This window comes from Thunnus albacares, chromosome 4, assembly GCF_914725855.1.
Source record: "Thunnus albacares chromosome 4, fThuAlb1.1, whole genome shotgun sequence".
In the NCBI taxonomy this organism is placed as follows: domain Eukaryota; kingdom Metazoa; phylum Chordata; class Actinopteri; order Scombriformes; family Scombridae; genus Thunnus; species Thunnus albacares.
The window spans coordinates 4,736,527-4,764,174 of NC_058109.1; the positions used below are offsets into that span (position 1 = coordinate 4,736,527).

Below are 27,648 nucleotides of genomic sequence, written 5' to 3' on the forward strand. Positions count from 1 at the left end.
CGTGAGGTGATTGTTGAAGAGATGGATTTTCAGCTCGCGGGGGAAGACGGGGAGTGACTCTGCATGAAGTTAAATACTTTGAATGACACATTCAGGTTTCCCACTCGCCTGTAGGAGGCCGGAGTTAAAAGACAAGAATAAACAGACACACAACTCAGCTTAAAAGGTTTTAATGAGCTTGAAAAAGTCCTCTAACGCTGATTCTTGTCGAGAGTCGTTGAGTGTTGAGAGATTAGGGCTGCAGGTCCTCATTAGTGGGGGGAAACAACACAGGAGGGAATGATTGTTCTTCTTGGATAGAATCAGGTCAGGAAGAAGCAGAAAGACTGTAGATTGCTTTTGTGGAAAAACTCTGCACCTCTGTATATGTTTGACGAGAGTCAAGTAAGATACAATATCCGGGTTCAAGCATCACAGAATATTCTCTGTTAAACATTGGTTCATATAAACACAATTTATACTTTTTAAATTAGTTTTTGTCCCCCTTAGTAGGTCTGGAAAATGTAATCTAGAAAAACTGCTTTGTACAGCACATTTCAAACACAGAGGCAATTTAAATACAACAAAGAAATGCATTAGAACATCATCTCTATTATTTAATGTCAGTGATTCATGCATGTTAGCAACGTGCTAACGAACAAATCTTATAAAAAAAAAAATCTTCAAAACCAATTGTGAAAAGAAAAAGTGGAAAAAAGAAGATTTTATAAAGTAAATATTTAAGAGTTGGTTCATACAAAATACATAAAAACATTTTTTTTTCAGCTATTAGAGTTATAATGTAGCCTACAGATAGTTTTGGTTTTATTTGTCAAGGTGTTGAGATATCTGCCTCTGGAAGCCCAGTACAATGAAGGTGAATACAATTTTATTTCTGGTGCTCAAAACAATAAAAAACAACATTTTAAAAGATAAAAACTTGTCTTTCCAGAAACAATCTCCCCATAATCAACTGTCAGCAGTTTTTAAAGAGACACTTTCCAAATTAGAAAGTAGAAATGTGCCCGTTAAAATGAAATGTTTCCGTTACTGCCATTACCGTGATTATCACCATTTTCAGAGGGCACCATGAACACAGCACACACACACACACACACACACACACACACACACACACACACACACACACACACCACAAGAGAAAACATCTTTTTACTGGTCCAAAAGAGACACAGCAGCACCAGAGAACCAGACTGCTGCTCCTCCTCCATCAAGCTGAGCTACTCGGGTCATGACTTGTGATGTTAACATCAGCCGGTCGACCAGCTGAAGTGCAGCTACTTTATGAGCACAAGTCCTCAACAATGTGCAGGATTTTTTGCTTCTTTCACCACTATTAACAGCCGTTATAAATAAGAACAAGAGAAAGTTGACTGAAATCTGCTTTAAATTCACCGTCTCCTTAAATAACCTGCTTTTGTTTTTAGTGTTTTTGATACAGAAATACACGTTTCACTGTTCAGTTTGTTCGGTTTGATTAAATCCAAGGTGATCATGGTGTAGTAATGTAGTAACTGAATTTACTATATAGAAGCATGTCAGAAGAGTTGGATGATTATCATGATAATATCGTTAATTGTGATATTTTCATCCAGCTTATCATTAGTAGAAAGTTAAAACTGTTCACAGCGACATCAGTGGATGAAAGAAACAGGGACAAACATGTTTCTTTATATTGCGGAAGAGGCAGAAATCTTACAGCAATAAATTACTGTGCATGAACTGACCGTTTAAACTAAATGTTAAACTTTTAATGAGTTTAAGAGCTTGTTGAGATTGTTCTGAACCATCACGCACACACATCTCCTCCTGAAGGCCTGTGTCGTGTGTTACTGATGATGTGATGTGCTTGCATTTATTTCCTGCGTCAGTGTGAAGGTGAACTGTTCACCTTATGAATATGTAACTGGTATCAGTATAGAAAGACAGCAGCGAGAGAAAAAGGTGAGCGGAAATAAAGAGAGGAAAGCGAGTGGGAGAAAGTTTTTGTAGAGAGTTTCTAAAGCAGACAGGATCAACAACAAAGAATAAATAAATAGAGGAATGGATCAGAGGAGGGACATACGACCACCTGAAAAAAAGCAAAACCATGTTTCTCTTCTTCTGTGACGCGTCTGAATGTCAAGACCGAACATGAGCACCTTGACCAAAGACACCGAGAAAATCAATCTTTATTCTGTCGGCAGCAAGATGACTCTGTTACCATAGAAATAGTCTATTTATATCACGGACCGTTGGTGGAGCAGCTCTCGGATGTCATGGAAAGTCCTTGTGAGGAGAAGACAGAGGAGACAATGTCATAACTCTTAAAAACCTCTGAATGTATCCCCGACGAGGGAAAAAGTAAAGACCTGAGGAGACTTTATGGGAATAAATTATACATTTTTAGCTCAAATCATCTGCAGGTGGAAGTTTAATTCACACCAGGCCGGAGATAAAAATGCTGCTGCGTAGTCAGAACTTTAACGGAGGCTGCAGGAAGTCACGAAGACAAAGAAATAACCTCGCTATGCTAATGATTAAAACTTAAGCATCTGATTTAGATTTTTGTTTATTTGTTTAATCCCAAAGCAGGTTAATAATGTAGTTTGAGCGGATTTTGGAATAAAAAAAAGGTTCACCTGAAGTTCATCATCTCTAAAAAGCATCATCTACAAGGGATTTTAGTAATTTAGTTTCATTTATGAGCGACCAACATTTATACAAAGAATCCCTAAATAAGAAAGCAAAGGTTCATGATATTCTGGCTTTGTAAGAAAGGACGTAGACGTCATTGTTCACATACTTAGGCTTTGTACTTTGTGTTCACATGTATAATTAAGAAGTACGTCCGCTACTGCAGTGGTTTCCAGCCTTTTATAGTTTGTTACCTTTTAAGGTAAAGCAGCGTTTATTCGTTCTCCTTCATCCTGGATAGTTTATGTTTATAATTTGTAAGCAAAAAATAATGTTCCCTTCTCAGATTGTTTTATTTGAGCTGTGTTTAGAGGCCTGAAGAGGTAAAACTATTCATTATTTCACTAAAAAATGTAGCAATTTGAGAAAAATCAGAGCAATAAAGATAATTTGTGTAGCAAGAATACAGTATGTTTTTAAAAACAACCTCTCAGATTCATCTCACAACTTGTTGGGAACCACTGAACAAGTGCAAATAAGGGCTGATTTCAGATTTTGTCCAACATAAACATAACGTCACTTGAAGGCATTATTATATTGTTAATGTTAAGATCTGGGAGGGAAAAGTGCTGATGCAGACCACAAAACTTTCTGCCATAGTTGTCATTTGTTTAAAGTCTGCTGCAGATCTGATTTCACATCCTGATATAAAACCTCCACTTCTCATGAGCTCATAATTGCATCTCACATTTGCATATTTTTTAATTTAACCTGCATTAACAGATGTTCTGTCCATTAGTTTTCAGCAGAAACAAGTAGTGAACACAACACTGACAACATTTCATCACTTTTTTTCAAATTGATATGTTGAATTTGTTAGCAAACAGTTGTTTATTTCCACATCCAGCAGTTACGGAGCAACATTTGGAGTCGTGTTTCTGTCCACCTGGTGAATGTAAATCCAATATTCACTCTCTTTTAGCTTCTGTTTTTGCTCTCTATCAACTCCTGAGGGAAATATCTGTCTCTTTAGCTGCTAAATGATCCACTATGTTCACCAGCTAGTCTTTTTAGAGCTTTTTCTCTGAAAACAGCAAAAACGATGAGCTGAAACTCACTGTAAACCTCCATAAAGCCGAGGAGATCTGCAGAGTCGCCGATAGTTCTCTGTAGGTTGATCAATACGAGCCACGACCGACACATTACACACTGACATTTGATACGTGCTCCGAAGAATGCAGGATGGGCAAATTGCATCTGAACATGACGTTAAAAGCGAATATATCAGCGCTATAACTCACAATTCAATTTACAGTATATTTCTATTTTCCACAAGTTGAAAACAAATAATGAGAAAAAAAAAAAAAAGTCTCCTTCTGCCTTTGGCTTCTTCATGCTACATGCAGGTTAAAGGTCAGAGGTCAGTTACAACACAGCGTTCCCGCAGCTGCTTAGAATTCAGTACTTTACTCAAGGACACTTCAGCAATGTTCAGGGTTTTGACCCTGAGCTCGGTCTCATTAATCACTACACATCCTGCTGCTTCAGAAAATATACAGAGAAGGTTGCCAGCGCTGTGAAAACAAGCTGCTGGTGAAAATGTAACCTTAACATAAGCAGATTTTTTTTATCAGCCACTAAAAAAGGAAAATAGAGGAAAAATAACACTTTAACACGCTCCTGTTTTTACTCAGCTTCAACAAAACCGCCCACTGAAAAACACCCAGACTGAGCTGGATGCTTCCCTTTATGTACAGTAAACAATATGCACAAATGTAACACACAGCAGTAGCATTTTACTCAGACTCAATGAATGTACAAAAAAATCAATGCCGTTCTGCAGGCGGTGACGCGCCATCGCAGCAGTGTCACGCAAATATCACAATATCTGTCTGTTCACACATGAAAACGGTCACGTGATTTCAGCGCAGTCGCCTTGGAAACAATATTGTATAAACATTCCTGCTCTGTTTTTTTTTTTGTTTGTTTTTTATTATCCTGTCTTGAACGTACAGAGTTCATAGATGTATAGTTAAAGCGATATTTCAGGTGGAATGGTGTTTTAGGCTAAAACACTCAGTCGTCATCATTTTAAAGAGCCACAAGTGATTCATGACCTTTATTGACCAGGAGGACTGCAACAACACGCCCAGACACAACCAATTACTGTTAATTAAAGCCCTAAATAGCAGCCGGATTAGGTTTAAGCATTTCTCATGATTGTAATATTAATACTTCCCAGGATTATTTCACTCTTTCTGCAGAATTCCTGTCATTCCTCGCAATAAATGAAACTTTAAAACACACATTTGGCAGTAAATCATCACAAATCTGGCATTTCTGACTTAAACCAACATTCACTGATACTTTATTATGATTACATTGTTGTATGAAGTAATAAAAACTCACTTACGCCCCTTTAACTTGTTCACAGTTTGATGATCCAGGGTGTCAGTGTGGTCTCAGCAGCTCCTGTGTCATGATGAAGGTCAATAACACAAAGTGAACCTACAGTACCTTTTAGAAGAGTGATGATGGAGGGATTTAAGGAGGATTTCTGTCAGGACCGAGGCCTCTGAGTGATCCGTTTGTTAGCAGTACTGTAACATTTTTCAGCCTTACAAATAAAAAACAGGAACCAGAATGTGACAGACGCCTCCGTGTTCATGAAGCAGCATGAATTTAAATGTAAAATGTTAAAAAGGAAACGATTCTGTCCAGGTGAAATATCGCTCTAAGAAACCAGAATGAAACACTGAATATTAAAGTCTATGAAATGTATGAAAAGAATGAAAAAAACATATATATATATATATACACATATACATATATATTACGTGGCCTGAGAAAGACGTCGTGTGTCTGTTTGTGAATCGTTTTTAATCGATATATGACAATGAAAGTAACATTTAGCACAGAAGAAAGTTTAAGGAGGATTTAAGGGATACATCACTTTTATTTTAAAGTGCAGTAGTTACACTATCAGCTGCAGGAAATAGTTAATAGATTAGAGTTGTTATGAGGAAACACAGTATGAGCAAAGACAGAAGGTCTCAGTGTATCTGCAGATATTTGATATAAAGTATAACAACTATTGTAATATTACTTGAGAAAAGTGACTTATCTCTTTAATGTAAGTGAAAACCAGGGTCTCTAGACTGTTAGAAAGCAGATGGGATTGTAACATATTGGGCTTATTATTTTCTTTTTTTTTTTCATTTTAAAACATTAAAAAACTGTCCAGAATATTTTACAATTTATTTATTTAATGTAAACTCAAGCAGCTTATTCACCATTTCTCCCCATTTTTCTCTTCATGTGTCACCTGTGGACATGAAATCTGGGGAAAAATCATCCACTTTTTACAAAAATTAGGCTTTTTTTTTTTTGGTAAAGATTGGTAAAACAACGAGCCTTAAATATTGCTTGATTCAGAAGCCCTCTCTGTACTTCCTCTGCGATCAAATCATAAGAACAAAATGTAGATTTTGAAGCACAGACTGAATCCTCTGATGAGATTGTACTTTTGTTGTAGCCATGTTTTAAAAATGGCTGAATGTGTGTTGTTGTTTTCTTTAACTCTGTGTCACCGATTTTCTCATTGACATCTTAACAGACAGCGCCACAAGGAGTACAGATCAACTTATGGGTTAATTTATGTGTTTTCATTTTTATTTGTTATGTTTCACTGTTTCCCTGCTTGATAACAGAACAATCACAGTCTGACTGAAACGACCAACGGTGTATTTTGTAAAGAGCACAGTTACATGTGTAAGATGTATAACTGCAAAATATTGTTAAAAACACACCATATCATATTCTCATCAGTGTTTCTTTGTGACGCTTATTAATTTATACAAATCCTTAAAATTCAGGAGCCTGGATAAACTGAATTACCGACATGAACAGTCCCCTTAAAAAGCATTTAATTTGAAATCAAATAAGGTTGAATGTTAGGAAGTTTTAAATGTTCTGTAACTGAATTGAAGATACATATTCTCACTTTAGAGATTGATATATAGCCTATATATATATATATGTGTGTGTGTGTGTGTGTCATCATTTGGAGAAACAGGCCCATCTCCTATGTTTTGGTCCCCACTCATAGATTAAAAGACGCTGCTTTGTGTGCTTCAGGAGGCCGAAGAATCTGCATGTTATTAGTGTGTGACGCTGTAAAGGTCCGACGCCTTGTTCCTGTACCGAGGAGCTCTATGTGTAACGATGATGCTGATTTTTAAGTCTGATTTTGTTTACGTGACCAATAAAAATTTCTGTTTTTGCTGTTGTTTCTAATGCAGCGTGCTCACGTGTCGCTTCTTTTCTCTCTTCTAAAACTTCAGCTCGACCTGATTTGCATGTGAGCAGGTTCAAAGGTGAGGAAGACATCTTGATCTGCAGCTGTGGTCAGGCACCGTGGCGGCAACCTGGTGTTTGGTGTAACCGTCCGGTCAGAGAGAGGCTGCAGGTTCAGAACCTACAACAAGTCCTCCCAATAATACAATCAACTAGGTTGTTTGAACATGTGACTCCAGATGGACACACAGGAGTGTTTTATAATCTGGTGTCCCTGTCAGCAGTAATCAGCAGGACAACATTTGTCTGTATTTTCCAAAACTGTTACACGTCACTGTTTAAAAATAATGATGTTTTATGATGTGACAACACTGTGATGAAGGTCTGGTTAGGTTTAGGAAAAGATCATGGTTTTGGGTTAAAATGATCACTTTGTTAAGGTTATAGAAACATGTGGTGTCTAAGTTACTACTTCCTTAAAGTTAGACCACCTTCATCGTCATGGCAACAATAATAACCATAGGGGATTAAAGTTGTAATTGATTGATTTATTGACAGGGACAGTGTGCAGTTTGAAACATTGAAGATGCTCTGCACCAGAGTTAGCTTGAAGCTAGTTTGCATCTGTAGTCCCCAATAAAAAACATACAACAGCACAACAACAACCAGTACAAAGCAAAAAAACAAAACAAAACAAAACAAAACAAACAACCCCCCCCCCAAAAAAAAAACACATAGAACACACCATATAAAATATAATATAAGTTAGTGGACGATCGTAGTTACGCTTTTTAAAAAACGACTCGTGGTTGGAAACAGGAAACAATCAACAGTCTCTGCTGTTGGGTTGATGCCTCCATCCACCGCTCCTCCACTGAATGTCCACATACTGTAATATATACGTCATCTGAACTGCTCCACTGCTCCGGGTCATAAATACTGCCAATGATAGATCGGTCACTCAAACGTAACTACAGGTTGTTTTCGGGGCGATTGACGTTATGACCTGTTGTGTTGTTTTTCTTGTGAGGACGTTATGGACACTGGCTCCAGAAATCTGTACTTCCTTACTGCTTGTAAGTCACCCTGATATTTGGGAACATAATATATTTATTATACATTTTGTCCTCCATCATGGCACTAAAGACAAACCCAGTGAATGAAACTGTGGTGCAGTCAGACTGAAATTCCCTTTCATGTCTACTGTATGTGGAACTGGGCGAGACGTTCGCAACCTCTCATTCAGGAAATATTGTTTGTTTATATTCTTGTTTTATAACTTCATGGTGAAGTAATACCAGCAGCAGAGAAGAAGAGATGCAAGGACATAAACAAAGGTTAAAGGAAAGGTTCACAATTCTTCAAGTGTGTCTTAAAACAACAGTCAGGAGCCCAAATGAACACTGAAAGAGTTTCTATTGTATGTACTGCATACTGCCTACTAAATGAACAGTTAAGTATGCCATTACTGGCAGAATGATCACACTGAAGTATACTCAAGCAAGACCGTCTCTCTCTCACATCTCCGAAAACAAGAGCCAGTTCTTTGGCTGTCGAAACGTGAAGAACTGGTTTGAGATTAGACACCGGCTCCAAACTGGCCCTTGAACTGTCTTGGTTGAAAGGGGGTAAGTTAGTGCAGGACATCTTAAACCTTTACTATTTCTAATGATCCATAGACTTTGGTGATCTCACATGATTCCCAGTCCTTCCTCATGAGCCACTGGAGGTCAGCATTAGTGTAAATTTAACACCGAGTGGACTTTAATCCCACTCTGAGAAGTGCTAGGGTTGAGTGATGTCATCGTCTAGACTTCCTCTGATTGTCCTCCAAACCTGACCCCCAAAAACCTTCCTCCCTCCTCTCTGTGTGACGGCCGCAGAGCAGACGAGACTCCTATGGTGAGCAACTCTCCAGAGAGACAGCAAGAGATTTATTACCTCCATCTGAGACCTGCTGCAGTCTAGCTGTGTGTGTGTGTGTGTGTGTGTGTGTGTGTGTGTGTGTGTGTGTGACTTTAAAAGGACTTTTAATACTCACCTTAATGACCACATGACTCCGTGTGTTACTTTTTTTTGTGTGTGTTTTTGTTCATGTGTGTTAAAGCGTGTGTGTGTGTGTGTGTGAAGTTAGTTTGTGGAGCTAATCCATGACAACATCAGAGTGTGTTTGAGGTTAACAGTAATCCAGCTGAGCATAACACACACACACACACACACATTCACACAGCTGCAGGATAATACAGGTGCCCTCCACCCATCTGTCCGTCCATCTGTCAGTCTTTCTTTTGTTCCCTTTTCTCTTTTTGTTTTGATTTCTGTCCAGTTCTGCCTCTCTGTCACTCTGTTTTGGTTGTCCTCCTGTCTTCTCTGCTAACTCTGTTTCATTTTTTCTTTATTTTTTGTTGTTATTGTTGTTGTTGTTTTGGTCCCCCGGAGCTGAAGGCTCAGTTACTGCAGTCATTAACTGATAGAACAACCCAGATAAGCAGTGCAACGTAATAAACTTTAATAGGGAATGGTATTAGGACATGCAGCACGTAAACATGTTGAAATACAGACTCCAAACTTAGGTTTTCACTTGGTATGTAAAGGAATCAAGAATGCTGGTTGCTATGGATACCATTCAACGCTACAATCACTTACTAACTGCCAGCATAGCAACCTCTTGGCATCACCATAGCAACCATAATGTAGCTACTGCTTCTTAATCCCCACCAAGAGGACTTTAGCGACCACTTAGCAACACCTTAGCAACAACCCTGAACTTTAGTTAAAACCTAGTAATACCCTAGCAACCACCCTAAACATCCTAGCAACCATTTCTAACACCTGATTAACTATTTGAAACACCGTCATAACCACCTAGCAACACCTCAGTGTCTTCAGAGCACATTATAAAGCTCCGGGATATGTGCTATAAGTTTTCGCTCAAGTTGAAACATTTTCAACTCTCGCGGATGTGTGTTTGCTTTTGTTTTGCGCCAAACGGGGCAAATTTGCATCTTTCCATTGACTTTTATGCACTTTTTCAATTTGTGCATAAAAAAACGTGAGTGGAAATTAGAAAAAAGTTTAAATAACACAAAAGAGTTTTTATGCTTGGATGAAGTGGAAAAGTTGACGTATCGATAAAAGTAAAATGCGACAATGGAAACAGATTTAGGAAATAAATGATGACGTACAGGAAACATGTGACTGAAATGTCCCTGAAGGTTTCTGCCCCGCTGGAGAGATGAAACATGGCAGCAGACGTGTTTCACTGTCAGCTCTCTTCTTCGTCTCTGAGCAACGTTCAATACGTGTCTGTATAACTGACACACAGAGCTGTTATCAAAACGCTTCAAAAACCAGGAAGCCGTGATGTCAGCTGTTTGTCCATCATGTTCTTCATCATCAGGATGTTTTCCATCACTTCAGCTTTGACTCTTAATATTCATAAAACAGTAGCGGATGGAAACGCACGTTAATTTGCATTTTCTGTTATGGATTTTCAGAAATTTCAGTTAAATTTTGTGCTACATGTGGATTGAAACCTGACTACAGTCATACTCTACACACTCATCTGCCGCACAGATCAGATTATTCGATCCCCCGGGTTGTTTCTGCAGTAAAAATATCAGGAGACACTTTTAACTTGTTTTCACTCATGTGGAATTTATTTCCCTCGTGGCAGGAAAACATGTTACACAAAACCGTAAGAAACCCGTAGTTTAAACTTGGCTAACGAAACACTTTTAGTGCTAATAAACTCTTAAAGACACACTATGGACGGACTTGAAGGAACCCTCTAGCATAGCAACATTAAAGCTAAAAACATCCCATGATGCAACATGTTTTATAGGAGCCGTATTTACTGGTACCCTCCATTCAAAAATAATACCTGCTGTTGTGGATGTGTAGTCCTTTAATGTAATACAACCCTCACTTTTCAAATGTAAAAGCCAAAAACTACCTAGCAACCACATAGCAACCACCCAGCAAAGCCTTAAATATGACCCATTAAATACTTATTTAAATACGATGTAGTGTTTCTTTATATTGAGCTGCTGCCCTTCAACATGTCTGTGTCCCTGCTGTGTCGGCCGTCATTTATTTTTAGATTTTCTCTTCCTCTCTGTTTCCGTCTCTCATCATAAACACTGTGTCCTTTTGGAAGATTTTGATTCGAAACAACAGCCCGCATGTCGCTCTTTGTCTCTTTTTGTCTCCTTCCTTTCCGAGTCTTTTCATTCGCCCACCCCCCCGCCGGCTTGCTGTCAGAGAAATCCACAGTCAGGATTACTCACGACTGTCGCAGAATAACGTTTTCCACCAGAGAATATGACATCCTCACTTCAGTTTCTACCCGAGGAGCCAAATTGGTTGCAAACCACCTGCTGAAAACTTGGTAAAATATGGTTTCTTATCAACCCCAACAGGCACGCTGTCAGGTACGCATGCCTCTGTCAGAGCCTCTAATTAAATTTAACAAGAAGCATGTCAGGTGAGTGTCACTGAGCTGTGAGTTGTGACCTCACTTCATCTTCCACCTCTCATTTACCTCCCGAACACACGAGGAAAGAGCTTCATTCACCAGAAACCTGAGGAGACTGTTTCTATGGTTATATAAAATTAAATTGTCTTGTGTTTTACAATGTCTTGGAATAAAAAAAAAGGTTACTAATTAAAAAAAAGAGAGACAGCTGAGTTCAACCTTGACATTTTTATGAGTTTTTAAGTGTCAGTAGCTTGTTGGAGGCAAAGAGACACAAGTTAAACACAATCAGATTAATATTTTAGTCTGCGGGTTTAAGAAGAATAGCTGAGAGCAGAATATCACGACGTCTGAATTCTAATGAGACTAAATAATGAAGCTCAGAGAGGAGAAAGAGATAAGACTAAATGAACAGTGTGGATCTTTGAGGAGCATGTGCATCCTCGCCATGTTGCCACTGAAAGGGACAAACATTTCCTATTTGTAAACTAGTCACCGTTACCAGCCCCCACTTTATCCATTATACAGCTTTTTTGCAGGAAGAACATGAAAGATGTGACGGAAGAAGATTGTGAAATAAAGAGAACTGGAGATGGTTGTTTGTCACCTTTCTGCAGGAGAAATAATGAGCTTGTTGAACTGAAAGTAATGAGCAGAGAGATATAAATAAAAAAAAGAGAGAGAATGAGAGGAGAGACAGACCGTTAATCAGGAGGGAAAAATAAATAAAAGATGCAGAAGGACAAGTGAGGACATCTGAGGATCACAAACAAGACATTTTTTTGTTAAAGGGGAAACATAAAAGTTGCTACTGAGTGAGTATATGTTTAAAAAATAGAGAACAAAAGAAAAATTTGAATAATTAAGGTCGAGGTCAGAGAGAAATGGAGAGACGAGAAGAAGATCAGAGTACAGGAGGAAGGACAGAAAAGGACGAAAGACAAGTGAAAGGAGAAGAAAGAGGAGAAAGAACCATTAAATCAACCAACCATTAAAGTCTCAGCTTTAATTTGAGTAGTTTTACATCAATATAGAAAGAACTGTGAAGGAGATATAACTCTTTAAACACATAGTGCCCAAAGTTCAATCAATAATTGTTAGTTGCAGCCTCAAGTGTGTGCAGATGTGCAAGTACTGTACTTAAGTACAAGTGTGAGGTACTTCTACTGTACTTGAGTATTTCCATGTGATGCTACTTTATACTTCCACTCCACTACATTTCAGAGGGAAATATTGTACTTTCTACTCCACTACATTTATTTAACAGCTTTAGTTACTTTTCAGATGCAAATTTGACACAATGGATAATATAACAAGCTTTTAAAATACAACACATTGTTAATTAAAGATGAAACCAGTGGTTTCCAACCTTTTTGGCTTTTGACGTCTTACAAAAAGCAGTGTGTAGTCGGGGTCACATTTCACATGTCTATGAGTTGTTAACAGCTCCACCAAATAGTGATTTTTCCCTCTAAACTTCTCACATGCTTTCATTTCAATAAATGTTCAAATGATCCAATATTTCAGCAAAAATTAGAGAAAAAATCCAAAAACTGAAAACAGATTTGTGTATCAGAACTTAGTTTTTTCTTCTTTCCTCTCCCATTAATCATCTCATGACCCCTCAGATTTATCTGCTGACCCTTTGGAGGGGCCCGACCCCTAGGTTGGGAACCAGTGGACTAAACTAGCTAACTGTATATAAAGTAGTGTAAACTAGCTCCACCTCCAGCAGCTACAACAGTAACATGCTGCTCTAACACTGATTCTTCACTATTAATAATCTAATGATGTCATATATAATAATAGATCAGTCAGTTTACTGCAATACTTTAACTACATTTCACTGCTAATACTACTGTAGTTTCACCGTTGTAGGATTTTTCATGCAGGACTTTAGTTGTAATGGAGTATTTTTACATTGATGTATTAGTACTTTTACTTCAGTAAAGTATCTAAGTACTTCTTCCACTGCTGACTTTAGCATCTGTAGTTCAGGTCATTTTGTAACCCAGAGAGGAAACGGAGGGATTTTGTCTTTTTTGTGTGTTTATGTCTTGTGTTGCTAGAGAAAGAAAACTTGTTGTAGATTTTTTCAGATTTTTTCTACCTTTGCTTAAAAAAGTTCAGTAACTCCAAATGAAAACTGTTGGAAAGTAAGCTGTGTTTTTCAAAAGTCATTTTCTGATTATTTAACTGTCAGTAATGGGTAGCAGCAGACGTCTCAGGATGTTTCAAAACTTCAGGAAATATGAACAAAGCTAAAAGCATGACTAGATGCACTACAGGTAAGTGGAAAAACATGTTTTGTATGAAATTGTGGATGACTTTCAGTGATATTTGGTTCTAAAAAGTGATATTTTATATGTCCTAATTAAAAGAAACTGAACTACAGAGTAGTTGACATAAAATATGTTAAGTTTTACCTTCAAGACTCACATTTCAGCGTCTTTTTCTTTCACTGCCATGAAATATGACGACAACAACAACAACACGGCCCTGAATGTCAGGTAAGATTTTTATTAGATGTTTTTGCAGGAGATACACTTCATCAACTGTGTTGTTCAATCAACAACAGTCCAAACAAACTGTACAGATTTCTAATATTTCAAACTTTCCAATGTATCCACAACAGAAATACAAGAAAATTCAAGGAATCGTTCTCTTCTATGAATAAATATAAACTACAGGATGCAGTTCAATGGGATCATGAGAATCTAAACAAACTATCTCGTCTTTCTTCTATCGATCAGGAACCAGAGGAAAGAGGGTTTTTCTTTTGGAGAGAAATAAAAGATTCAACAGACCAGATGCCGTCTCACTACGTCATTTCCTCTACGTGGTACCGACTCAACTCGACTCTACTCGCCTGTTTTTAAACGTTAACTCAACGCTTCGCAATACACAATTTCCAGATTTTCAGACGCCAGTAAACGAGACAAAATATGAGATTAGATGAGTAATTTAATCGGTCAATTTATTCTAGTTTGATGTTGTGTTTTAACTTGTAATACAAAAAAAAGAGCTTTTATTCTGTCAGTTTGACATCAAAAAACATATTTTACATTAGACAGTTTGTCTGATCTGTTGATGTATATTTAACGCCAGTTCTACAAAAGTTACACATTAGTTGTATGAAATGAACGATTAGAAAAACAACTTACTCTAACTTCTCAAAATAAAAAAAGGCAAAAATATTATTTTCAGGCAACTAAACTAGATCAAACCCAACCCTGAAGGAGGTGAAGATGACAACTTTCTCCCCTGCCTCCTATTGGCTAGTAGACAGGATGTCGTTGTGAGTAGCAAACAGGAAGTAGAAAAGCAGGAGACATTGCTGGTTACTACATGAACATGTCATCATAGCCGGGTGGTGGCATGTGGTCTGGATCCGGCCTAAAAAATAAACACAGACACATGGTAATGTTATTACTGGTGTATATTCATTTTTTAGGGATGTACTGATCAGGTTATTTGATAATCCAATACTTATATTTATCTAAAAGACACAGCTACTCAGTGCACACAAACTACAACCTGAAATTGAGATAAAACGGAGCTTAATTCATCCTGAAATCAGTTTTTGTGCAAAAGATGCTCAGTAAAAATAATTACAATATATACAGAGCAGCAGAAGATATGCAGTGTTGATTAAATTAACACATTCAAATAAATGGTGTGACCAAGATTTAACATGATTTATTTTTCTTGTGTCAAATACTGAAGGTCCTCATTCAAAACTATTAAGTTGATTATCTTAAATTATTGATATATGAATGAAAGTTTGACTGGAGAATGTGACCACAGAAGATGACATCATCTGAGGAGAAAACGTCTCGCTCTGTTGGAACTAAAGAAACCTTCAGAGTGGAGCTTCTTCCCTCACAAATGATCTTTGGTTGAGTACAAACAAAAGCTTGCAGAGAAAAGTTTAGTCAAGACAACAGACAAGATTAATAATCTTTGCCTCCTCACAGTCCGCTAGCTGTCTGTTCTGTATGTGCTCTGAAAAAAAAATCCGGTGTTCATACACATAAAGTGGCTCGGACTGATCCACACGACACTATCCCAGCCAATCAGCAGGGGGCATTCATGCTCGTGCACAGGACAGGAGGACAAGTCATCAGAGCAGCTGTCTGTGTGAGGACACGACAGTCTCCTTTCTCCTGATGAAGCTGTAAACAGAACCGTGTTTACACAGAACTGCTCTCCTGAGAGTGAAAACTTGATCACTGTTTTTAGTATCTGGAGCCATTTCTATACAAACTAACATGACCAAACTCTTCATAATGAAGAGACATGATGATGAAGAAGTGTCACCCAGTGCAGCAGTGTGGCTCATTTATGTGTTTTTAATACTTCATGGACAACAGCAGAGGTCTACGGCTGAAATACACCAGGCACGGACACCTTGAGTCACGTAGACGGGGCGGAGCAGGTTATCTGCTACACAGACTCCATCTTTGTAGCCACATAAACTATTACAAAAATAAGACTCGTCTACGTGGCTGCTGCCTACGGTGCCGCTTCACTGCCTGCATATTGAGTTTTGCAAAGTGATAATGCAGTTGGTTGTGCAGGGTTTGGAAGCGTAGGCTATATAAACTGTTACTGAATTAATTAACTAGATCATTTTAACTACACGATGATGGATGCACATTGGTTTGATTGATTTATTTTAATGTGCAAGTAATCACATTTCCTCTGGTACGATGAGGTGTTTATTTTAATCATTTTTGAACAGTTTGTACTCATTTTTTAAACACAGTTCTATGTAGTTCTATGAGTGCTCACTAAATTCACACTAAAATTACCTTAACTTTTAAAGAAATACACTTTATTTGACTAACTCAGCCTCATGTGGGCTTCAGACGAGGATGAGGACTGTGGATTTTCATGTTGGGAAGGATCTCTTCAGCGTCAGTATGTCAGTGTCATAATGTACATATGAGCATGTGTGTTTAATTTTAAGACAGACTTGAAGAATTGTGAACTTATCCTTCAAATGGACAAAGAGACGTGTGTGTGTGTGTGTGTGCGCGTCTCACCCTGGCCTGTGTCGTCCGACGGGTCCGAACGGGTCGAAGCGGGCTCCGGGGGGAACGGCTCCGGGAGGCAGGATGTCTGGTATCCCGCTGGAGGGGTCGAAACCAGAGCGAGGATACCCCGACCTCAACGGGTCAACGATCATCCCGCCACCGCCGCGAGACCTGCGAGGTCAGAGAGAGAGAGAGAGAGAGAGAGAGAGAGAGAGAGAGAGAGAGAGAGAGAGAGAGAGAGAGAGAGAGGGAGGGAGAGAGAGAGAGAGAGAGAGAGTGGAGGGAGGACTTAAGAGAAGGAAATGTGTTTCTCTCTTTCTTTCACACACTTTTTCCTCTTAATTTCAGTTTCATGACTGTCTGATTATTGGCAGGACACTGATACTTCTCAAAAAATCAAACCGATAACATATCAGCCAGAGTTTTATTTGATGGAGGAAGATAATCAATGAGTAGGTGTGCGTTAAACGGATTTAAGACGAGACGAGAAGCCTTAAAACCGTTTAAGTCTATTATCCTGCTTATATTATGGTCACTCGCCAACATTATAACATTAAAGCATTCGCACATTTTTGGTGAAAGTTTTGTGCTCAAAATCGAAAGGTTATGAAGCAAGAGCTTACTGTTGTCATGACAACAAGGCATAAAATTCACATAAGGTGTTATTAAGCATAACCACAGAGTTTGTCTCCACATCAGTGCTGTTTTGTTTTTGGTAGAGAAAGAGAAAGTTGTATTAATCTCATTCTTCTCTTCTTCTATCATTTTAAGCTCTTCGGGTGTCGGACGTTCCTCGTTTCTTTCTTTTCTTCTTCTCCATTTCTTTTTCCTCTGGTGCGTCTCATTCGTCAAAACTTCATAACGAGAAAGCTTTGACAGCTGTGCTCTTTCATGTTGCCATGGTTACAGGTTGGGTAGCGGATGAATTTAAGAACGGTGATTAAACTTGAGCCGAACTACGTGTGCATTGAACGGTTTTATGAGTATTCACCCAGACCCTGGTGTAGGATCGTTAAAACCTCTGTGATGCTTTTATTGCTGAAGTTTTGAGTTAAATTAGTGATATTTTACCATTAAAATTAAAGAAAATAAAACTCACTAAGTAGGTGAGAAAGAAGTCTCTTTTTTTTCCACTTCACTGTGAATAAATCATCTACAAACAATCAATATCCGTTACAGTTTAAATCAACCTTGACCGTTCTGTGATTTAAAAAGAGCCTCGGCGTGACCACACTTCAATTGCAAAGTCTGTTTAAGGTCAATAAATAAGCTTAAATTGATGAAACATTAATGGAGAGACTAAACACAGACTCAGCGTGTGCTGCTGGATTGCTTTGGTTCGGTATTTTCCCCCCGCAGTGCGCCTCCTGAAGCTCTGATGTTTGTGCTTCATATTTAGCTGGCGGAGGGGAGTCTGGACAAGCGCCAGTAATCCGCTGCTGTCTGTCTGTCTGTCTGTCTGTCTGTGTGTTACTGTGGTAGACTGACTCTTTATCCCCCAAAATCCCAGATTAGAACAAAACCAGACTGATGCTTAAATACATATCTGAAAATGACTTCCATAAAATCATTTGTAGGATTTATCATGAGGGGACGGACAAGAGAGAGAGAGAGAGAGAGAGAGACTCACCCGAAAGGATCCAGATCTGCACCTCCGGCTGCGAACGGAGGAACCATGGGGTCGGGCCTGAAACACACACACACACAGATAACAAACTGTATATAAATGTGTCTTTCCAACCTGCACACACACACACATTCAGAGCAACGTTATCCTTCATTCTCATAATCATGGAGTCGTGTTTCTGTCCTCCTGGTGACTATAAGTCCAGTATTCACTCTCTTTTAGCTCTATTTTTGCTCTCTACCGACTCCCGAGGGGAATATCTGGCTCTTTAGCTGCTTAAATGTCTCCACTATGTTCACCAGCTAGTCTGCAGCTAACTGTGTCTGTGAACTGAGAGTGAACCGAAACAGTAAAGTTGCAGCCGGACAGATAAACAATGAGCTGAAAGTGGCTATAAAAGCTCCGTTAAAGCCGAGAGGAGTCTGCAGAGTCGCTGATAACTCTCTGTATGTTTATCACTACGAACCACGACCAACGAATTACACATCATTTAATACATTAACAACATATTTAGATTAAAGTAGCTTTAAAGTTTATTTTGATGTAAACCTCCACATTATAAATGACTTTCACCCATTAATCATCCCATTAGGGCTGCAGCTAACGATTATTTTCTCCATTAATAGGTCGTTTGGTCTATAAAATGTCTTGTTTTGTCTCGACCAACAGATATTCAGTTTACTGTCATAGAAGATTAAAGAAACCAGAAAATATTCACATTTGAGAGGCTTTAATCAGAGAAATAAATCTTTTTTTCTTCAAAAAAAAATGACTCAGAACTGTTAATAGATTATAAAAATAGCTGGTGATTCATTCTCATTGACTCATCATTGCAGTTATTCATAATTAATCACAGTCAGGCTTGAGTTTACTTTCTATTGGATTTGTTTTTGTTCCAATGGATGAACATCTGGCACTTCTCCCATTTAAAAAAAACTCTTTATTGTTCAGTATTTATGTATTTTAAATCAGGTTGTTTGTTCATTTTGTGTCTCTGATGTTCGTCCTGTACTGTATTGTTTTTAATGCTAATAATATAATTATATTCCTAATGAACTAATTAACTAAATAAATGGATGGATGAAAAACACTGTAGCAGAAGCTCTTTTGTAACTGTGTCGTCTTTCTTTGTATCTGATCCAACCTGCCTTCAGATGTTCTGGATCTTTCCTGTCGCTTCATCTTTTCAATGTTCAAGGTTGTTTTAATGTCATGACACTATTCAGGTTTGCATAATGAAAAGCAGTTATAGCCGCCTACACGCCACACACACAGACAATATATTAAAATATGTTATATTAGAATAGAATAAAACTATTAAATTGTCAATAAAATAGAGCAAAGTACATAAAAGTAGCACTAAAAGAAGAAATGTCTTTTATCGCTGTCCAGATCCCATCTCCTCCTCTCTGTCTCCTGCCTGTTTCTCACACTTTCAGCTCTCCGCAGCCCTGACTCAGGTTTTGCTTTCTCATTCATCATTCCTTGTCTCCTTGTCTCTCTGTATCTCTATCGCTCCTTCGTCCTTTCTCTCCCTCTTCTCTGCCTCTTAACTGTTTTTCTTATTTTCTCTCCCATTACGACTTTCCTCACACTGTCAGATTTTGGTTTACTTTCTCTCCATCTGTCATTGTTTTGATCTGCTCCCTCTCCCCGTCTCTCTCCCCGTCTCTCTCTCTCTCTCTCTCTCTCTCTCTCTCTCTCTCTCTCTCTCTCTGAGTCTCTCTCTGAGGACAAGGAGGCGACAGCAGCGAGGTCGATAAAGTGCTGACATCACCTCACATCTCATCTGATCTGGTCACAGCTAAGCGGACGGAGGGGGAGGAGAGGAGGAGGAGGAGGGGAGGCAGATGAGACAAGAAGTGAAAAGGAGTGTATCTGACCTGCAGCTCACACACACACACACACACACACACACCTGGTTGTACGTCTATCCTTATGAGGACCCTCATTGACATAATGCATTCTCTAGCTCTTTACCTGAACCTTAAATGAGACATATTCTGCACATTTCCAGGTCTATATTTTTTATTCTGGGGCTCTACTGGAATATCTTTGCATGATTTCCAGTTAAAAACTCCTTATTTATCTTATACTGGCCCTTTCTGCATCCCCTCAGTTCAGCCTCTGTCTGAAACAGGCCGTTTTAGCTCCTGTCTCTTTAAGGCCCCGCCTCCTGATGAGCCCACTCTGTCCTGATTGGTCAGCTTCAGGAAGCTGCGTCACGGCCGATTTTTGGCCACTCCAGAGGCTACGTCAAACAAAGCGGCAAGCTCCGGGTCTGAAAAGTGAAGCCGATGCGGAAGTGCCTTAAACCTGCACTCTAAGCCTGCATGATGTTCACTTTGTAAGTTATGGTCCCATCTAGAGTAAATAGATGATGAATAAGGATGATGAATAGATGATAAAGCAGGATATGCTTTAAGTGTGGCTACATTGTGATTGACATGTCACTACCACGGCGACAAGTTGGTTACGTACGTTACCTATTGTAACCCCAGATTAGAGTGGGAGTATAGACGTAGCTGTTGCTATTTCAGTGTGTTTTCAGTTCATGAAAGTTGATTGTAACATTTTGGTCGCCTAAAAAAAGTCTTGTTCAGTATACGGTTATACTAAAAGCCTCTCAAAGGAGTCAGCTGCTCACTACATTTTTCTTTTAAGCTTGTTTTTCGCTAGCCAAAATTAGCATTAGCATTATCACATTTAACTATGAACTGTAAATGCACTGTGTTAACCAAGCTAGCAGCTAGCAGCTAGCATTAGGGTCAGCTCCACCCTCTCTTCCAAATATGGTCACTTCTGGCTCCACACCGCTGCACTGGGTGACATGTTCCTTTGCCATTACAATATGACAACTACATGCCTTAAACCCAACCCTTCCCCTAAACTAAACACAGATCCACTTCTAACCTGAACCCTAAAACCAAACCCAAACAACCATGACAACAACGTCCTCACTCTCTCAAGGCCTAAATCTCAAATCGGTCCTCACAAAGATAGACAAGCACACACAGTTCTGGCCCAAACTTCCTCACTCACTCTCTCCCTGCTGTAAATATTGAATAGATACTGCAGTGGCAACCCCCCCCCAACCATTACACACACACACACACACACACACACACACACACACACACACACACACACACACACACACACACACACGCACACACACACACACACACTACCCACACTGCTCTGTCCTCATTTACTCTCTGCAGTTGTAGTCGACCAACAGCTCCTCTGTCTAGACTTCCTACAAACCACAACCTCAGCATGTCGTGAGAGGTGTGTGTGTGTGCGTGTTTGTGTGTGTGCGTGCGAGAGATGAGAGTTAGGAGGCGGTTGTTGTGTATTTGTGTGTGAATGTGTGGGAAACCATTTCAAAATCAAGTCCTTGGCACGTTTGTAGTGTTTTTGTTCTCTGTCACACTCGGGATTAAATGTTTGCTGAAATCTTGACTCGTCCGCTGTGAGCCGATGAGCTTCTGAGCTACTGAAGCTGCAGCAGTGATGGTGTTTGCTGCAGGTCTGATGGTGCTGACTGATGTTGTTGCACCAGTCTCACTTGTAGTTTATAGATTAGGAACATCTTCCGACAGCCAACAATCAAAAAATATTTAATGACAACTTTACTGCAGACAGCAGGCAAGAGACAATATTTAAGACTTTTAATACCCTGTAAAGGCTTTTTCTGAAGGAAACTAAAATCAATGCATGTTAAGACAAACCTGCAGTTAACCTGGAATTACTATTGTGGCTTTTAGAAGATAATTATATATAGTTTAATGTGTGTTAAACACAAAGAGAGACATATTCTTCTTCCTGACGTTACTGACCAGTGCGGCTGTGTTCCCTGGCGAGGATGTCTGTTGGGGATGCGGAGGGGGTCGCTGTCCTCTCCTCTTCGTCTCTGCTGCTCCTCCTCCTCCTCATCCCTCCGACTCTTCCTCTCCGTCTTCTGTCCCTTCGGTCTGTCCTGGGAGGGAAGCAGCTGAGTCTTCACCTTCTCTGACAAACTGTCTGCGTCCTTGAATACACTGAAAACAACGATAGATCATTTTTATGGAAATAAAGCCGACTAAGCTTCTTGATCAGTTTGTCTTCACTGCATTATTTAAACATCTGGTTGATGAGGTCGCAGCTCTTCATCGCTAGTGAATAAATGCTGGTATTTCTCACTGTGATTGTGAAAATTAGTCCTCGGACGATGAATAATCACACACCAACCTGTCAAAGTTGCGCAACTGGTCAGCATCCACATGATCGCTGATGTTCACCGTCAAGTCCGACACCTGCTGTGTGCTGGAGTTCTTCACAAACACACATATATACACACACACACACACAGACACACAAACACAGAAACATACAAGAAAAAGATCAATACCTGTTATAGATTTGTTGTTTCAGCAAATCAAAAAAGGCTACTGAGCCAAAAATAACCAATGACATCAGACTACATATGAGGCCAAACTGAGCAGACCATGAATATTAAAGGTACCCTGTGAAGATTTTGACCTCTATAGAAACAACATGTTTGTTTACAGTAACTTCCAGGTAGAAAACAACATCTCATTTATCACTACTGTTAGGTTGGAGATCTAATTGACCTGATAGGCCACAGACTAAAGAAAACACAGCTTGAGTTTAAAACTAGCAGTTAGTCTGATCGACAGTGAGATGACGCTGTTGGGTAGATTTTATTTATCAAAGGCGCCAGCAAAGCAACAAAGTACATAAAATAAGCACAGCAGAAACGTCAGATAGATGGTGATTTTAAGAAAGTTAAACAATTACATGGCGAGCGCAGAAAAAACTACAGTTTCCATGAGAAAACTACAAGCATGGCAGCGCGGGTACATATCCATAAAACTCTCCAGCGCTTTTTAATTTATAATCTACCCGACTGTCCTGCTGTTATTACAGACATGTCTGAACTCGCCACAACCCCTCCACTCGCTCATGGACTCGACTCCTCTGTTGAACTGTGACATTTAGCTTGCGAACATCTAGGGCTTATGGGAAATGATGTTCGTTAAAGGCCGCTAAAAACCATTAATATTGAATAAATTATATAAAATTAAAAAAAAAAACTCCCGTCCTTATATGAAGCGAGCCAGCTGACATACTGTTGAGAAAGCTTCAGCTCCAAGGTTGGATTTTTAGTTATTAGCATGTTAACAAATACAGGAAGTTCTGGTTTGACTTCGGCTCTTTATGGAGCTGTTTTGTTTGTTTGTTTGCATGCGCATACAGACACACGTGCAGGTGACACAATGCACAATCCTGCCGACGGTTTCACTCTATTCCACTGATCGACTGCGACAACATGCCAAGATACTCAGCAATGTGGCTGCAGAGGCAGAGAAGAAGACGACGGCAAGAAAACATTGATGTAAACAATGCAGGTTTTAAAATGTTTATAAAAATCTGCTTTGCAAATGTTTTATGAAGAAGGAAATGCATTCAACGCGTTTCTTGGTGAGTAACATTCAAGGTAAAAATAATTTTTGTTTGTTTACAGGAACACTAGACAGGGCATCTTTAAAGAGCAGCTTAACACCTGAAAATCTTGTCTTTGCTGACCTCCAGTGGTCAAAGCAAGTTCTCACCTTGCTGCAGTGATGTACAGGTGTACGCTACTGTGACATCACTGTTTGGTTTGACTACAGGTGATACAGAGCACATCTCTGTCCTCACCCAACAGTGCTGTCAGGTGTGTTCAGAGGTGCAACAAATGATAAAAGGAAACGTATACAGGTGATTGCATTTGATTTGTTTTCATAGCATGTACTAAAACACTAGCACTCACAAGTAGACACAACTAATTCTGGGGAAAATTCAGCGTAAAGCAACGTCTAGAATCAGGCAATCTAAAGACCCATCGATTTATCTGTCTGACAACAGTTTAGCCTCTGGGGGCAACAGCCAATATTTCAGGAGTTCCAGCGTAGCCAACGAATAACCTGATAACAGATATGCAGGCCAAGACTTCCTCTTCCCTGCACCTGTCATTGTTTACAGTTTGATTAGCAACTTGAGACGATCCAGACGACATTTTGGCTAATCTCTATAAACAGATATATGCATATAAACATAGATACGTTTTAAAAAAGCTAATAAAAAGCATCGTCAGATGATAGCCGACAGGTTCTGAGATTGCATTTCGGTCAATGCGTTCTGCCTCTTTTGCTCTCCACACAGACTGTTTACCTGCATGCAACCAAAGCTCGCTCAAATGTGATTGGTCGATACAACTCAGACTACAAACAGAAACCAGAACACTCCCAGTACCAAATTCTGCATTCATATTGAGATATCTGTTTATAGAGATTAAAAATCAGGCAACATAGAACTCCCAACAAAGAAAGTCCCAAAGTCAGACGCAGCTGAGGTTTGTTTGAAGACGAGATCAAGTCAAGAATATTATGTTGAACCTCAGGAAAACCAGTAAACACTGTTTCTGGTTAATTTACAGTTCAACAGATTTAGATCTGTCTGCAGGAGATGTGCACTAAATCCTCAAGTGTTCAACTAATTTAGATGTAGATGTTTGATATAATTGTTTCCCTGAATTAGCTTGTAGTGCAGGCAAGAAAAAAGCGGCAGGGTCCTAAATCAATTCTTTCAGGAGTCCAACTTTTAAAACTGACAGCTGGTAGTGGCGACATCGGGTACAGTCTGTGAAGAGATTTGTGTTCCTACCATCAGGTTGAAGATCAAGGTGGAATCCACAGCGATAGCTTTGAGCAGCAACTGGATGTCACCGTCTTTGGCTTTATATCTCAGACTGTACAACTCCTTGTTGCTGCTCCAGTCAGCAGGCAGCAGCTCTGACTTCTTATCACTGCTGCGGGGCTGGAGGTGGGATGAGAGGGGGATTGATACAGAAAAACAGAGAGATAAAGAAAAAGAGGGAAGATAGTGAAGGTTAGAGGACAGTGAGAGTGTGTATCATCATGACAAGCTCATCAGAATTTCTATGGGAATAAAACCGTAATGTTTAAGTTGGACTGACCCCAAGTGGTACAGCATTAAATGACAGCATTAGATAACATGGCATTTATTATTCAAATTTCTATGGCTGTCCTTTATCTATAATGCTTGGGGATTTGGGGATTACAAACGAAGAAGGACAAAACCTGAATAACATCATCATTATGATGGCAGAAGCATATATATTTAAAGCCACTAAAAGACAACTACTGAAGTATCAGCAGACTCTTGAAAAGGATATTAGTGAGAATAAAGAGCAAAAGCTAGATTTTTAACATGGGTGGGATATTTTGAGTCAGGGAGAGAGTTGGAGTTAAAATATCATAGAACATGGTGAACTATATATAGGACAAGAGGATTATATGCATATACTGTGTATTTATGTTGTTCTAATTTTGTATCCTCTAAATATATAGTTATATTAATAGTTATATTTTTTAACTACAACGGGAAGCTTCTTTATTTTTTCCCCTCTTTTTGATAATTAAGTTTTTAAACTGCTGGTTGAGCTTCCAAATGGAAAATAAATTGATGTACTTGACTGGTTTTGTATGTTTTTTTTGTTTGTTTGTTCTGTTAAGTTTGTTTTTTTCATATATGCAGCTGGTGGTATTTGTTTGGTAGGTTTTTTTTGTTGCAAACATGGCAACCTATTACAGTTCAATAACTGACGTTGGTTACGTAGCTAACCGGTTTAGGAAGCTGGTTTTCATTAGCAAGTAAAGAGTGAGTCAGCGACTAATGATACGAGAGTCCATTGAAAAACCGGCTTGTTTAATCTCTTCCTGAGCAGTACAGGAGAATAACTTCTCTAAAAACAGACTATAAATCCTTTACATGTACAGTTAAGAACCATTCTTCAGTTCGGCGTATGTTTGATACACAAAGCAGCACATTTTAATGAAAATCTAGATCAACTTCTGGCCTTCTTCATTAACACCATATCATTCAGCGAGCAGTGAAAACCGATTCTCAAAGTTAATATCTTGTCGAAAGTTAGTCGTAATTCATGAATCATAAATATACACAAATTTCTCCAAAAGTAGCAACTCAAATTAACGTTACTGCAGTACTGGCGAATGACAAAGGAAGCGTTAAACTGCTGGATTTTAAAGGGGGTTTGGTGTAACGTTATAAAGCGTTGACGTTACGTTCGGTTGTTGTTAGCTAACGTTAGCCGATTGAACTCACCTCGTCTCCAGAGCCGATGCACCTGTATCCGCTCTTTATCATTTCCCAGTGAACGAAACACACGACTGCGTCCTGTGGACAGCTGATGCTGCCGGCCACAGAGCTGTACAACACCTCCAGGCCTGCCATGTCTCTAATCTGCAGCAACTATAACGTCAACATTGGTTTTGTTGTTGCAGAAGGGAAAACGAAAGTCTTGACAGTCAAACCGTGACGTCAAGACGCCAGCAACGGTAGACACTTCCTGTCTGCCGCTTTCAAAATAAGGGTCAAAAATATGCTGACAACAAAAACAATTTCATGCAAAGTTAAAGATCCTCTCCAGACATGTACTAAGACATATAAAAGTACTCTGCTTGGAACAATATTGTGTGTCTACAAAAAGTATAATTACCACGTTAAGATCCTTAAAATGGATTCTGCTCCTTCTCCCTCATTAAAAATTCCAGTCTATGAATATGGAAATATATTTTATTTCAGAAGTTTAATACTTCACAGAAGATGTCTCCTACCTCACTGTAAAGTCCATTCTCAGTGTTTGTGCACTGGAGGCTTCAACTTTCCACATCACACTTCTGTAAGTTGAATATTGGACCACGATTGGTTCATGATTGTAGGCCTGCCCCTTAATATTGGATTTTCAGTGAGCTCAGAGAAACTTTCCACTTTCAGCAGATGAATGTGAAAACAAAATCTGCACATACATCATTCTGCACAGTGAAGGTCAGACATTCAACTCTAGGAACAAGAAGAAAATATGTTTTTTGAGTGGAGGGCGACTTTAAATAAGATCAATTTGTTTTCTATTCAGTTTCAGGCCCACCGACACCATCTCAATCCCAACCCACTCATTCGACTATTGCACACAAATTGACATTTGCAATTTGTGATAATGCTAAATTATCAGTAGATGTAGTAGAAGTAGCAGCAAAGGTGTTGAGTTATACTTTCTGTGGACTTTTGATTATTTATTTTTTTAAAAAGGTCAGAAAAATCCTGATTCAGTTTAACTGATCTTTTTTAATTTGTGGTATGATCATCATTAATTTTTGGAAACCTTTGTTCAACCAGGATATATCTGTATCCTGTTTTACACGTCTATACTTTCTCTTTGACTCCTGAATGTGTCCGTGGATAAAAACAGACAGTATCTGAGTGAGTTTTGTTTTAATAAAAGGAAAGTATCCTCAGCGGAAAATCAGTGGTGTATTGTTTCTAACTTTATAGAGCTGTATCAATTGTGTTTTGATCCAACAAGTAAAGAGTCCGGCAGTGAACACATGCTCAGAATTTAAGTTCCGCTTTCTAAAACTGCAATCCATGCAGTGGCTTATTGAGAAAGATCTCACTGTTTCTCTCTACCGACTTTGTGAAAATATGTCAAATGTAGAGAGAGTCAC

General features: G+C 39.0%; 1 protein-coding gene across 1 annotated transcript; it reads right to left on the reverse strand.

Moving 5' to 3' along the window:
- Positions 1-13,889: 13,889 nt before the first annotated feature.
- On the reverse strand, positions 13,890-26,489 carry psmf1 (proteasome inhibitor subunit 1). The gene is made up of 7 exons (XM_044349918.1): positions 26,249-26,489; positions 24,767-24,919; positions 22,289-22,371; positions 21,898-22,098; positions 18,059-18,115; positions 16,438-16,599; positions 13,890-14,785 (listed from the first exon to the last, which is right to left on the reverse strand). Exons 1-7 carry the CDS (start codon positions 26,375-26,377, stop codon positions 14,734-14,736), a joined length of 837 nt encoding a protein of 278 aa, XP_044205853.1. The 5' UTR covers positions 26,378-26,489; the 3' UTR covers positions 13,890-14,733.
- Between the last annotated feature and the right edge of the window lie 1,159 nt (positions 26,490-27,648).